Source organism: Hyperolius riggenbachi, chromosome 1, assembly GCF_040937935.1.
Source record: "Hyperolius riggenbachi isolate aHypRig1 chromosome 1, aHypRig1.pri, whole genome shotgun sequence".
In the NCBI taxonomy this organism is placed as follows: Eukaryota; Metazoa; Chordata; class Amphibia; order Anura; family Hyperoliidae; genus Hyperolius; species Hyperolius riggenbachi.
The window spans coordinates 167,921,266-167,936,142 of record NC_090646.1 but is presented as its reverse complement, the minus strand read 5'-3'; the positions used below and the strand labels follow the sequence as shown (position 1 = coordinate 167,936,142).

The following is a 14,877-nucleotide window of genomic DNA, read 5'->3' as shown; positions in this document are numbered from 1 at the left end:
GTATACTCTTGCCTTTCAAAATCATCACAAATATTACAAAAAAAAACAAAACAATTACATATTCAGATCTGATCATTTTTCAAATACAAAATGCGTAATTTATACACTTTAATGATAATGGTACATTTGTACTGAAGGCTCAATTGACTAATGTAACTACACTAAATGAGTGAAAGCATCCAAAAGAATGGTATGTGCACAAGGTTGCAGTTGGCATGGGTTATCGGTATTGCATGACGTGCTTTGCTTCAATTAATGAAGGTTTGGGTGCTGTGATGTTTGTTGTATGCCCTCTCCTCTTGTACTAATGCAACATGTTTGTCACATGCAGATAAAGATGAGTGTTCAAAAGAAAATGGTGGCTGCCAACACGAATGCATCAACACGATTGGCAGCTATGTTTGCCAGTGTCGCAATGGATTTGTACTTCATGAAAACAAACATGACTGCAAAGAAGGTAAGAGACCCACATACAGTAGATGCTTTAAAGCAGACCTAAATATAAATTCCCTTCCTTTTTCATCCAGTGGCTTGATTTCTGTATTAAAGTGGATCCGAGATGAAAAACTAACTATAACAAGTAACTTGTCTATAGATCTTATCTAAAGTTTAGATAGTTTACACAGCAAATCTAGCTGCAAAAAGCTTCAACAGTTTATGATTATTTATTCCTTTGATAAAAATGAGAGCAGCCACGTTCTGTTTGTCACATTACACACAGGAAAGCTGCTCTGCATCTCCAGCCCTCAGCATGTGAAAACTTCACTACCCTCTTCTCCTTCCTGCGCCCCTCTGCCTCTGAAATCTCTGGCTAGTAACCTTCTCCTCCTCCTGCCCAGACAGAGCTCCCATAAACCTTTGCTACTAAGGCTCAGAGTGCCAAGGCTCTCTGGAGAAGCTGTGAGAGAGGCACGTTTAGTTTATAGGGAATTAAAGAGTATTAAAACAAACAAAAAAAAGTATTTGGCTTGAGGAATGCCCTATAAACTATATGAAAGAAACACAGTTATGCAATGAGTAAAAGTTTATCTCGGATCCACATTAAAGAACAGGAAAGCACGGTGACAGATCTGACAGTCCTTATGCTGTTAAAGGGATACTTAAGTCAGGGCAAAAAAATGAGGTTAACTCTCCTGGGGCTTCCCTCAGCCCCCTGCAGCTGATCGGTGCCCTCTCCGGTCCGGACCAGGAGCATCGGACCGGAGCTGCAAGGGCACCGATCAGCTGCAGGGGGCTGAGGGAAGCCCCAGGTGAGTTAACCTCATTTTTTTGCCCTGACTTAAGTATCCCTTTAAGGTGCACCTACATCAGGTGATGTAGAGGCAGGTCAACCATGAGACAGATCTCAGTCTTATCAAATCTGATGAGAGAGGGATCTGTTGCTTGCCCATACACCGCACCACAGATCCCGAAGTCTAAAAATGCTAACCCCCCCCCCCATCCCCCCGTGCCAATGCTCCCTAAAATCTCGCCTGTCTACCAAATCTTGGCCTCTTCCAGCATCACCATCATGTCCGCCGTTACTGGGATAACCTGTACCACGTGGCCAGCATCACACATGCAACATCAGCACACCACGTATGTGACATCACTCATGGACGTGGTGCCACATGGTACATGCTATCACACTAAAGGCAGAGAAGACCAGGAATCATGCCGGCAGACAGGTGACAGGGGCACAAGGCAAGTTTCACTTGTAATTTTTCAACTTATGTTAAAATAACTTTTGAGCACACTGCAATTGAAAAAGTACCAAAAAGCAGGTAAAACAGTACTGCACTGTCAAAATACTAGCTTCTTGATTTTTAAAAATGTTTTATTAATAAGGTGTAAACATACCATCTAGGGGAAAAAGTGAACTAAATGAGGGCCTCTGTGTGGCTGCTTTTTTAAATTGGGGAACTCAGCATTACACCATCCAGTGTTTTCTAAACTGCAAGCAAACCTAAGCTGTTTATTAGAGGCAAGAGAACAGCACAACAAGAAACAACAAGCCACAGACAATGCCAGTGAAAGTGCAGAATGTATAGCTTGCCTGGATATGCCCCATATTAGCATTACAGTGCGTATAATACTGTTTCACAATCATTAGCAATTCAGTCCTTCTCATGGAATGTTTATCTGAAAGCTCTAATCATTTTTTTCCCTTTTTACTGAATTGGATCTATTATTCATCACATAATGTCTTTCTTTACCCAGCTGAATGTGAACATAGAATTCATAGTCCAAATGGTGTAATAACAAGCCCCAACTGGCCAGACAAGTATCCAAGCCGTAAGGAATGTACGTGGGAAATATGTGCCACTCCAGGTCATAGGGTTAAGCTAGTAAGTACTTGTATGAGTCACAATTATTTCAAACATACTATGGACAGCTAATAAAGAGGTGCAGCAGTGAAATAGCATAACTGACTACAGTGTTTATCTATCCATCCATCTCTCTCTTTCTCTGTTGTAGCTGCCTATCCATTTATTGGATTGGCTTTAGTCATTGTTTGCCTATTGTACCATTTTACTCCTCCCTGATTTACATTCTTAAGCTGGCCATACACTGGCCCGATTTGCCGCCGCTTGACAGCAGATTCGATCACTGGGATCGAATCTGCTGCCAATCGTTCGCGCTAAACGCACCCGCCGATCCGATTTCCTCCCGAAATCGGATCGGTCCGTCGATCGCGCCGTGCGGGAAATTACCATCGATCGCCCGCGGGTAGGGAGCGCGTCGCTAGCGGCGGCCGATCCAATACAGGTATACATCTCCCGGGCATCTTCTCCGCGCTGCACCGCTCTGTTCCCGCTCCATCCCAGTGTACATTAACCTCCTGTGTCACTCCAGTGACCAGGAAGTTCAAATAGAGGGCGCTCTATTTGAACTTCCTGGTCACGGAGTGACACAGTGTACGCTGGGATGCGGTGCGGAGAAGAGGACCCGGAGCCAGCTTCAGGTAATGTATACAGGTGGGGGGGGGGGGGGGGGGACAGGAGGCAGGAGCAGCTCAACAGATTGTGATCGGTTTCAGGCTGAAATCGATTCACAATCTGTTTGCAGTAAAGGCAGCCATACGATCCCTCTCTGATCAGATTCGATCAGATAGGGATCTGTCAGTTGGTCGATCTAATGGCAAATCGACCAGTGTATGGCTACCTTTAAAGTAATCAGTGATGGATGTATCTTTACTGCTGTCAAGGTAAATCATTGTGGGATGTTTGTTTTTTTCCCCCCATCTGTGTAGTGAGTAGTAACATCAGTTTATTTCCCATAATGTTCTGGAGCAGAAGGCTGTGTGGTGTCATATCCTAGGCTCAACACCACTGGGTGGGCAGTTACATATCAGAATATAGCAACATATAGTCAGGCATGCTCAGATGTTCCAAAATTCGGTTCGGGTACATTCGAATTCGGGTCCGCATGACATTCGAATTCGCCTTCGACCACGAAATTCGGTTCGAGTTCATATTCGGTTCGAGGGTACGCCTAAAAATTCGTTAAAAATTCGTATTCGTGAATTCGGGTTTTTTTTGTGTGTTTTTTAAAAGTGAATTCACATTGAAATAGGTGTACTTAAAAAAACAAAACTGAAAACGTGACGTGTGGCACTGGCAGCAGGCAATGCATAGTGTGGACCCTGGCGGTGGGACCACTGACAGCAGCGGGATAAATACAACAGCAGCAGTAGGAGGAGGAGTGACGTGTGGCACTGACAGCAGGCAATGCATAGTGTGGACCCTGGCGGTGGGACCTCTGACAGCAGTAGGATAAATACAACAGCAGCAGCAGGAGGAGGTGGGGTGACGTGTGGCACTGGCAGCAGGCAATGCATAGTGTGGACCCTGGCGGTGGGACCACTGACAGCAGCAGGATAAATACAACAGCAGCAGTAGGAGGAGGAATATATAATACAGATGATAATAAAATCACACAGTAAAATGGAAAAAAAAATTAGTGAACGGGTACTAGTCTAGACTAGTAGATTAGTAGTATAGTAGTAGACACTAGAAGTATGCACGCACGCAGGTAACTAAGAAACACCTAGCGTACTACGCTACAAGTATGTCGTGCGGCAGACAATCGGTGACAATTAATAACGGTCACACACGGTCAGACGCAATCAATCAATAGGCTCGGGCAGGTGAGGTGACAGACAGTCACAGGTCACTCACAACGGATGCTGGTGTGGTGGCCTGTATGTGTTGTAAGTAACTCTTATTTATTACACACACTACAGATGATAATAAAATCACACAGTAAAATTTTAAAAAAAATTAGTGAACGGGTACTACACTAGTAGACTAGTAGTATAGTAGTAGCCACTAGAAGTATGCACGCACGCAGGTAACTAAGAAACACCTAGCGTAATAGGCTACAAGTAAGTCGTGCGGCAGACAATCGGTGACAATTAAAAACGGTCACACACGGTCAGACGCAATCAATCAATAGGCTCGGGCAGGTGAGGTGACAGACAGTCATAGGTCAGGTCACTCACAATGGATGCTGGTGGTGACCTGTCACTCACAGTCAGTAACTAACTAACACAGTACTGAAACTAATAAAGTAACAGACTACAGCAGTAATAATTAACTAAACTAGTACTACTAGTACACAACTAACTAGAATCCCTAACCTACCTAAGCTAGTAGTAGGCTAAGGCTACCTAGGCTAGCAGGCCTAGCCTGCTCACAGACTAACACTAGCCTAGCACAGTATACACTATACACTAGCTGACTAAAAACAATCAAAATACTAGCTAACTATATAAGACAACAATAAATGTGTTTAGGAGGTGTTTAGGAAGCAAAACGCTAGGTTTAGCAGTGAAAAGCACTTGCTCAGACACAGCACAGCACTGGAGAATCTCTCAGTACCAGCAGCAGTCACACAAGTGCGTGGCTCCTCAACATGGCCGCCGCCTTATATAGAGGAGGGGAGGGCCAGGCTCCCCTCCTCTGATTGGTTGCTAGGGTTGCCAGCTCGGCGTGATTGGCCAAATCACGTCATCCCCGAAGCCGAAACCGAACCCACAGCGCCATCCGGCCGAATTCCAGCGCGCGCATTCGGCATGCTTCGTATTCGGGTTCGGCTTAGAATCGCAGCATTCGGGTTCGGATTCGCATGCGGCAAACCTAAAAAACACCCGAATTTTTCGGGGAAACTTCGCATTCGGGGTCCTGCTGAGCAACCCTGCATATAGTTATAAGAAGCATTCCTGATGCTGAAACCAGGATATTTAACATATAACTGGGAATCCTGAATATTATATTATGTTCTGTTAAAACTATTTACCGGTCTTCTTTGCAGGGCTGGATTTACCATAAGGCACTGTAGGCACGTGTTTACAGGCGCCTGACGATAGACGGGTGGCTCACTGAGTCCTGAGCAGAGTGTAAATGAGAGGTTACTCACCCTGCTCTTGGCATTCCACTGACAAGATCTCCCTTCAGTCAGGGGCACCTCTAACTATTTAATACTGAAGGTTCCTCTGTCTACCTAATACTAAGGGACACCTGTAGCTACCTAAACCAGGCAGGGGAAGTAAGAGAGAAATGACATCTGGGGCAGCCATCACACTTGTGGTGCAGTTTTGCAGGGTTTTGTAGGGCTCATGGATTCATAGATAGCCCTATGTGATTGGTGTGACTGTGAGAAGCCATCCACTGTACCTTGTATAGTATCAAGGTGTGATTCTGTTCATTAGTTCATTAGTATTAATTCATTCTAGTCTATTCTCATGTCTCTGTAAACATGAAGTAATTGACTGCCACAGGTGTTGGTATCATGCTATGGATGTAATCATCACTGACAACCATGCTCCTGAGGTTGGACATGGGAAATGATGACTAATGGATTTGCATCTTATCCCTAGGTGCCAAATCTATACATAAATGGCAATGAGCGTAGACCTGGCACTTTGGAGGCATTGTACATGGTTGATCGTTTTTCATTATTCTGTTTAAGTAGTTACTTAGGATAAAAAGGATACTATCCTGTTGTCTATAAGCAACAACCAGTTATGAACTGGAAAAATGATAGGGCGAGGCCATTGGATTTTTATTGATCACAAGAGCAGGTTTTCCACAACTTCAATGATAAATACATTGCGGTGTGACATGCTATAGAAAGTAGCAAGAGGCTCTCCACCTCTTCTCCACTGCCCAGGACCGCATACAGATAGTTTGAAACTGAATTCCTCTATGTAATTTGAATTGTGGGTACTGTAACAACCTGTAATGCAAATACCAGTAGATCCCCACTTTAATACACAATATTCTATTCCTGTTCAGGAATGACTTTGCACATGTTGAAAATACCAATACATGAAACTGGAATTTTGCATTAATAACAAGTGATAGTTTGAGGATAAAATAAAACAGATGATCAAATAAAGTCATATTATTGGCAGCCCAGATGGCCCTTAGCAGTTGAACACTCAAGACTCTTGCCCAGCTTACGTGCACTAGGCTTGATCATGCATACAGTATTAACATGCACTAAGGTTTGATTCATGTGAAAACTATGTACACCATCAGTTTGTATTGTAGCCAAGATCTTTGAAAAATAAGATGTCAGATCGGATTTTATGCCCATGATGATAGAGGAGCTTTTACATAACCTCTCAGCTGTGCAAACATCAGGCTGTATCATAACTATGCAATTTTACTTTTCACTCTAGACTTTCAGTGAATTTGAGATCGAGCAGCATCAAGAATGTGCATATGACCACCTAGAAGTTTTTGATGGGGAAACCGACAAGTCATCTATTCTGGGGAGATTATGCGGCAATAAGATCCCAGAGCCTTTAGTTGCTACAGGAAATAAAATGTTTATGCACTTCGTGTCCGATGCATCAGTACAGAGGAAAGGATTTCAAGCTACCCATTCCACAGGTCAGTGCTTTGTAACTTGTCTATAAACATATGGTCTTATTTAGTACAGACCCAAATGGGGTAAGTACTTGTACACAGCACAAGATACTCAGTAACTGATCAATCTCCATCCTGTGCTACCCCGACTTCAGTCAAATAAAATGTGATTGGTTGCTATTAGTTGCTATGACTACTGAGCCTTCCATCTATTGTTTGTCTGCAATTCAATAGATTATCATTATATGTATTATCTAGTAAAGGTGCTACCTACGCTCACCCACATAACAGAATGTGAATCAAAACAATCTGCTGTTCAAACGTAAGTAACCTTATAGAAATCTGAGCTAGGTTGCTTCACCCTTGATAAACTGAAATTTTAAATATGTGACTGATGCCTAGGCAGAAAGACAGGAGTGAAGACATTTCAGAAATGATGACACTAGCAGCAATGAAAACCTCAGTGAAGATCTTATGCATTCCTAAATACCAGCCTTCCCCATACACCTATCCCTAACAAAAACCTTAAAGGGAAGGTTCAGGGAGGGTGGTGAAAAAATAAAAATCAATTTCCACTTACCTGGGGCTTCCTCCAGCCCGTGGCAGGCAGGAGGTGCCCTCGCCGCCGCTCCGCAGGCTCCCGGTGGCCGACCCGACCTGGCCAGGTCGGGCTCTTCTGCGCTCCAAGTCCTGGCACTTCTGCGTTCCACGCGGGCGCGCTGACGTCATCGGACGTCCGCCGGGCTGTACTGCGAATGCGCAGAACTACTGCGCATGCGCAGTACAGCCCGGCGGACGTCCGATGACGTTAGCGCGCTCGCGTGGGACGCAGAAGTGCCAGGACTTGGAGCGCAGAAGAGCCCGACCTGCCAGCCGGCCTGGCCAGGTCGGGTCACCACCCTCCCTGAACCTTCCCTTTAAACCCTTCATTAACCTACTTCCTGCCATGCAACCTATGTCGAGTAGTGGATGCTTTAAATGTAAACTGAGTAATGCAGATTTCATACATTGTGTATGGTCCTGTCCAATGGTCAATCAATACTGGAAGTCAGTACTGCACTTCATGAGGGACTCCTTAAATCTACCAATTACTTTAGACCTAAAATTATGCCTACTGGGGATCATAGGAGATATTCCATGTAATAAACATCAATTGTCCTTAATTCGCATACTCCTATACTACGCTAGGAAATTAATAATACTTAATTGGAAACTTTCTGTGCCACCTTCCCTATCCAACTGGAAAAAGTTAATTAATGATGCTTTACCACTATACAAACTCACATATCAATCACGTAACCAGTTTCAAAAATTTGACAAAGTATGGAATAGATGGGTAAAAGCAACAGACTCCATTATCCCGAATCTTAACATCACGGCCACTGTACAGGACCTTATACAAGCTTAATTAAGGTGATACTTATGCTGGAAACTCATCAAATACTAATTCTATAATCAATATACATCTGATTTATGTAAATTTTTCCTCAGACATATCTCTTCAATAACTATTGAATGTATCTAGATAGTTTTGTCACTGCTCTGATTGATGTCACGGTAATTATAATGCATTTATGTAACCCAGCTGAATTACTAAACCTTCTGAAATGACATGATTTGTTACTTGTTTAAAAATTTAATAAAAATTCTCTTTAAAAAAAAAAAAAAAAACCTACTTCCTGCCTACTAGTATTAGTGTAGTTAAAGCATACCCGAGGTGACATATGACATGAGATAAACGTGTATGTGCAGTACAAGACATATTAATAACCAGGATGTTTTACTTGTTTTATTTTGCTGCCTGAAAGAGGTAATTTTTAGGCATGGAAGTGACAGTTTCTGTCTTGTCGGTACCTTGTCAGGAATATAGTAGACATCACTGATAAGCAAATTACAGCTATAAAAGTTTTACTGGCAGAATACAACTTCTGAGGGCAGGGGGAGATAAAATACATGAACTATTGACCTTTTTCTTACTGTGGGACACCTAATAGGCTGCCACTGATTAGAGACAGTAAAACATTCAACCTACTTGTAAATGTTAAAATATAATGCTGGACATACACGGCTCAATGTTACCGCTCGATTACGCAGACGATTCACTTATCTTCCGCTCGTTTTACTTATCTTTTTGCATTGTTTTTTTTTAGCAACACTGCAGTTTTATTGTCAGTTTATCAGCTAAAAAATAATGTTTAATGTTGTATTGTGCCATATGCTGACACCCTCTTTCGGTGTCCCAGAAGCTAAAATATATTGACTTGTTTTCTATCTCCTGCACTCAGAAGATGTTCTCTGCCGGGACAGTGTTTTTTGGCTGTAACTCCTTATCAGTGAGGGTTATCAATCAATACGGACTTAACCTCCTTAGCGGTATGGACGAGCTCAGCTCAGGTGAAAGAGGATCCCCCCAGCCGCCCAAGCCCTGCGCAGCCGGACCAATCAGTTCCAGCCAGCGCTAAGGGCTGGATCGGAGGCGGCTGACGTCAGGACGTCGGCTGACGTCCATGACGTCACTCCGCTCGTCGCCATGGCGACGAGAAAAGCAAAACAAGGAGGGCCGCTCATCGCGGCAGGAGCGCCCTCTAGTGGGCTTTCATGCAGCCAACTTTTAGTTGGCTGCATGAAATAATTTTTTTTTATAAAAAAAAAAAACCTCCCGCAGCCGCTCTGGCGATCTTAATAGAACGCCAGGGTGGTTAAGAAAACAATCACCCAGTGCTGAATATTACTTTTATATTCAAGTTAAAATCTATTCTGCAGTGTCCTGAAATATTTGATTAAAAAGGACCCCATTTATAAGGTTACATTATTTGTTGCAACGATTTGTATTGCATTCATTATAAGATGCATTTACCCAAAGTAGTTGGAAAATAGGCCTTAGTGTCTCTATTGAATATTTTCAGTTGCAGTTAGAAAGGTTAGCTGCATTACACTGACATCTAGTGGTAACACTTTTCCCTTGTTCGCTAATAATTTGCTAAACTGGGAATATATTCAGAGAACAAAACGTTGCTGCATCATTTATCTGACATTTAAAGTATCTGCATTCCCATGCTAGGTTGATACACCATATTTTACATTTTGTAATGTTATTCAATTAAAAATACAGTGTTTACATCTGTGATGATTAGGAACTTGCCTTGTGTATAATAATAATAAGACAATTTAAAGGGAACATGTAATGATTTTATTATTTTTATTCTTTTTTTCCATTTCTTAAGTTTTGTGCTCAAAATAATATTTTTAAAGATTTTTTTTTTAAATTAGGAAAATATTGAAGCCTCATGTATAGAGTTATTTCCCTGGTTGTTCCCTAGCTTGTTTAAACAGACTGGAAAACATAACCTATAGAAATATACAGTATGGTATTCCATTCACACGGCCAGTGCAATTTTTCTGCATTTCCTCAGCATCACTTTTGCGCAGGATGGCAAATGCTTAGATGGCATTGGTTCAAGAGTGTTTGCATAGCTTTTTCTGTCATCCAGAAGGAACGGTTTTAACTGAATGTGAAGGCTTCCAAAATGCTAGCAAGAGAACAATGGGGCCTAAGGCCTCATCCACACAGGAGTGCTTTACTAGTGATTTCCGTCTGTCTGTAAATCACTAGTCCTTGAAAAAGCTCTATGGCAATGCAAATCAATGGTAATGTTCACACTGTAGCAATCACCAGTGATTATTCGTTTGCTTAAATCTCAAACTTGGTGGGTGCAGCATTTTTGGAGCGATTGCATTTCAATGTTAAAGAATCACAAAACGCCATCGCTCTAAAATCACTTTACTGCACAGTGAAACACTGATTCTTTCTAGCAATTGCGATTCCAAGTGTGAATGGGGCCTAACTGTCAGTCCCCAAATATTGGGATCTTGTTGTTGAAGACTTTTTTTTATCATACAACAACAAAGGAACACTTTCCCCTGCTAACCAAAAAAAAAATTACCAAGTGGAGGTTGACCTGACATGCTTATTTATGATAGTTCATATTATTATTACTATTATTGTTATTATTATTATTGATTTTGAAAGCGCATAATAAATAACAATAACCATAACAACAAAACAATTGTAAAGTGCGCTTCTCCTTCAGGACCTAAAGCATATAATAAAACTGTGTTTTATAATTCTCTTTAATGTGTATTGTGTTACATTTTAAATATTTAGTTCCCTTCTAAAAGACTTTTTAAACTCTTCCTAACAGAATGCGGTGGTAGACTAAAGCCAGAAGTAAAGCCCAGAGACTTTTTCTCCCATGCCCAGTTTGGTGACAACAACTACCCTATCCAGACAGACTGTGAGTGGCTACTTGTTTCAGAGAGAGGACTTCAGGTTGAGCTGAGCTTTCCTACATTTGAGGTGGAAGAGGAGGCAGACTGTGGCTATGATTACATGGAAATTTTTGATGGCCATGACACGTCCGCAATGAGGCTAGGTCGTTACTGTGGATCAGGGGTAAGAGCTATTTTTACTGCTTCTGTAGTATTTTCCATGTAATTCTGTGTATTCTTTGACACTGCTTCAACATGATGCTCAGTAAGACTTTACAATTACTTGCTACTAGTGAACTGCTTGATCGAAAACATAATTTCCAGTTCTTGCTCAGAGGAGATCCCTCAATTTGTTAACTAGACATATAGCTCTCTATAAGCCGTGTTTCCACTATAACAAGCACTTCCATGTATAGTTGGCCACTAAGGCATAAAAAAAATGTACATCTCTCCTAGCTTATTGCTAAATAAACTATTTTTGGGATGTGTGTGATAAGGCATGATAACAAAATGGTTTCTGGGGAGGCACTGTTGAACTCCTTCGTGGTCATGTGATTAAGGAAGAGGTGCTGTAAAGTAGAAGTGCTTTCACCACAATCTTCAAGTCATGTGCTGAGAAGTTACTTCATGATGTGTCACCTTTACCAAGTCATCCCCATGTGTTTGTAACTGAAGAAATCTTCCCACATGTATGTTCATCCTTGTAGTAAGCGTCTCCGAATAGTGTTCTGGTCTGACAGAAATCTGGTTAGGTATTGCGTATGTGGTTCAGTTTTCACCATTGTAATTAGGACTACACTGTGAAATCCAGATACTTCTTGGTGGTATGTACAATACTGTTATTTATTCATGGCTATTTCCCGCATTACGTATGTCTGCATCTTCCTGCAATTTTTTGTAACTCATATCAAAATCAAAATAAAAGCTAGAAGCTAATTAACTTCTGTGGTAAAGCCCTGCACTCCCACTAGACTGTTCTCAACCAAGATGGCATGTCTGGGACTCCAAGGTCGATGATCTAGCATGTCTACAGGCGTCCCCTGAGGTCTAACGAGGTCTCCTAATGCCCATGGTCCCTTATCCTGCAGGCAGAAGCCTCTCCGTCCTTCTTTTTTCATAGACACCAAACATATTGGGGCCCTGCAGTGTCATCTGCAGGATCAAGGTTAATCCTGGTGAGGAACATCAATGGAGAGGAAATATTGTGTGTGTCTGCAGCTTAACACTTCTTTATGTAGATCTCCAAGAACCATTTGTAACCCAATAGTGACACACGAAAAAAATCCCCTGACATGCTAATTATGCCCGTTTATCTGACAATCCTGTACTGAGCATTTTGCTAGCCTCAACTTCTACCTCCTGGGTAGACCTAATAGCATGATAGAAGGATTTTTCTTTCATCACCTGCAACAGAGTTTGCATGGTGCCTTTGGGTATTGGGACAAAATCCAGTTGTCTTTTCCTGGGAAATACAGTTTGAATTAGCAACAGCTTGTCAGCTTGTGACAGTCTTTGGATGACAGGCATCCTTTTAGTGGAGGTGTGCTATTGGCTAACATTAAGTAACAGTAAAGGATTCACACCTTTTTCCTGCAAAAGAATTCTCTAAAATATACACGTACTACTGACTATAAAAATTGTCCATTTCTGGTGGTTTCAATATTTCCATTTAAAGGGACCCTGACGAGAAAAAAAGGTTCCATTTTGGGTACTTCCCTCAGGATCCTCCAGAGGCTTCCCCCATCACCCTCCTCCTTGCTGTTCCAGTGGTAGGGCACTCACAAGCCCATCGACAAGGGTTGCAGATGGCTCGCGCATGTGCAGTGCGGGTGATCTCCATAGAATGGAGAGATGGGGAAGCTTCTGTAGGATAAGTATGTAAAACTTTGACTTTACAGACTCCCGGATTTGCTTTAATTGTCGCAAGTGTGCACCATTGCACATAACATACAAACAACAGTGTTCACTATATCATTGATAAGCAGATTTATTGATACTATGTGAAGCTTTTACAAAGAATCATTGGTTACATAATCCAAAATCAAATTATTGCTGTCTCCTGCATGAAAACATGTTTTTGTATGATTATGGTAACTAAATATATAGTTATTTAAAATATGTATATGATTCTCATTTCAGCCTCCGGAAGACATTATATCCACTGGAGATGCAATACTAATTCATTTTCACACTGATGACACAATAAGCAAGAAGGGTTTTCATATACGATACAAAAGTATTAAGTATCAAGATATCCTCTATACCAAATAACACAGGATCCTTCCGTGACCAGAGAATGGGGGATAATAGCATGTGTGCGTGAACTTAAGAAAGGAAGTATTTTTTTTACCGACGTTAGTGCAAATGTTTTATATCATAAATAGAGACGGAAGCGACATCACAAAAGACTGCACTCATCATGGGTGAAGGATGTTGGCGCCTGAAAGACATTGACAAAGTGAATGCAGGTTGATGAACTTCACTGACATTGAACACAGGGTATTGCATGCTGCTACCGAGGCTTTGGGGGAATTCACACCATAATGGCCATTCATAAACAATGTATATGGTATTATGTTCTATCCTCTGCAACATATTTACCGTCAGGATGAAAAACAGTCATCAAAACAATGGCTTTCATATAAGTTCTTGAGATGTCTAAAACCTTGAAGACTCGTTGCACCATAATAAACACGTCGATATGTAGAAGAAAGGCCATTACGATAATTTATACTCTGTAGAAACGGCTGTAGGTCAATTTTGTGAATTTCCCCTCAAGCGCCTTCATACTAAGCTTGACATTTGTCAACGTTCCCTGCGAAATCAATCTGCACCGTTCGCTGAAAGTCACCCAAAGGACAGCCGTTACCTTCTGACTATTGTCTGGGAAGAAAAACAAGACAACATGAAAAAAGGTCCTGCAGGCCATAGACTCATGTGTTCACAGAATTTGTTAGACTTGACTTTTGTGCTTGGCGGGACACTTATCATTGAAGCAAAATGGCATTTGGAATACAGAGTGAGAAGACGTTGTAAGGAGATGTTCTGAAACCCAGTCAGGATTCCTCCATTTATCCAGTAAGACAAAGATGCTTGGAATCTGGGAACTTAAAGCCTCTTTGTTTCTGCACAGAAGAAACAGCCACTTTTGTTCCTACATTGTAACCATCATTTATACGAATGTAACTTTCCCTCCTCTCCACGACATTCATAGTGTGAATGCTGTTTCAGAAAGGTTGTTTTCAATTTACTGGTCTACAATGCCATATGTTGTAATGCACTGTTCTTCTGCACCAAATGTAATCAGGGACTTGTTGGCGGTTTGCAAATATGCCGTACGTCTCAAATTCCTTATTTTCCAAGGGAAATAATAAAAAAATGATTAAATCTAAACAGGAAACATAATCAGCTGAATATTACATGTTTTACCATACAGTATCAATTCGTATAAAGGCTGCTATTGTTTGAATATAAACGACAAACTGTCTTTAAAAAACTCCATCAAATGCAGATGTTTTAGTAGAATTGAGTAGAAGCCAGTTGTGTTACGATAATATATAATGAGATATTCTGCTTAGACATTGTGTGTGTATTGGAAGAAATCTCCAATGGTGCTATATCCGTTAGGAAGCTACAAATATACACTGATCAGAGGATAGGTAAATTAGCCAATGAGTTATGGAAATATGAATGTGTCACAAACCCTTCTTTATCGGCATACTGAAGACATAGCACATGTATGAAGACATCA

At 41.5% G+C, this 14,877-nt stretch overlaps 1 protein-coding gene across 2 annotated transcripts in view; it reads left to right on the top strand.

Moving 5' to 3' along the window:
* The window catches only part of TLL1 (tolloid like 1), a 219,729-nt gene extending 205,198 nt beyond the window's left edge, over window positions 1–14,531 (top strand). For both annotated transcript variants that reach the window (XM_068278831.1, XM_068278832.1), the window contains 5 exons: window positions 332–457; window positions 2,200–2,327; window positions 6,668–6,881; window positions 11,060–11,310; window positions 13,266–14,531. In XM_068278831.1, coding sequence (XP_068134932.1) covers window positions 332–457; window positions 2,200–2,327; window positions 6,668–6,881; window positions 11,060–11,310; window positions 13,266–13,397 — 851 coding nt within the window. In that variant the 3' untranslated portion in view covers window positions 13,398–14,531. The remainder of the gene's footprint in view (window positions 1–331; window positions 458–2,199; window positions 2,328–6,667; window positions 6,882–11,059; window positions 11,311–13,265) is intronic.
* Window positions 14,532–14,877: the final 346 nt, after the last annotated feature.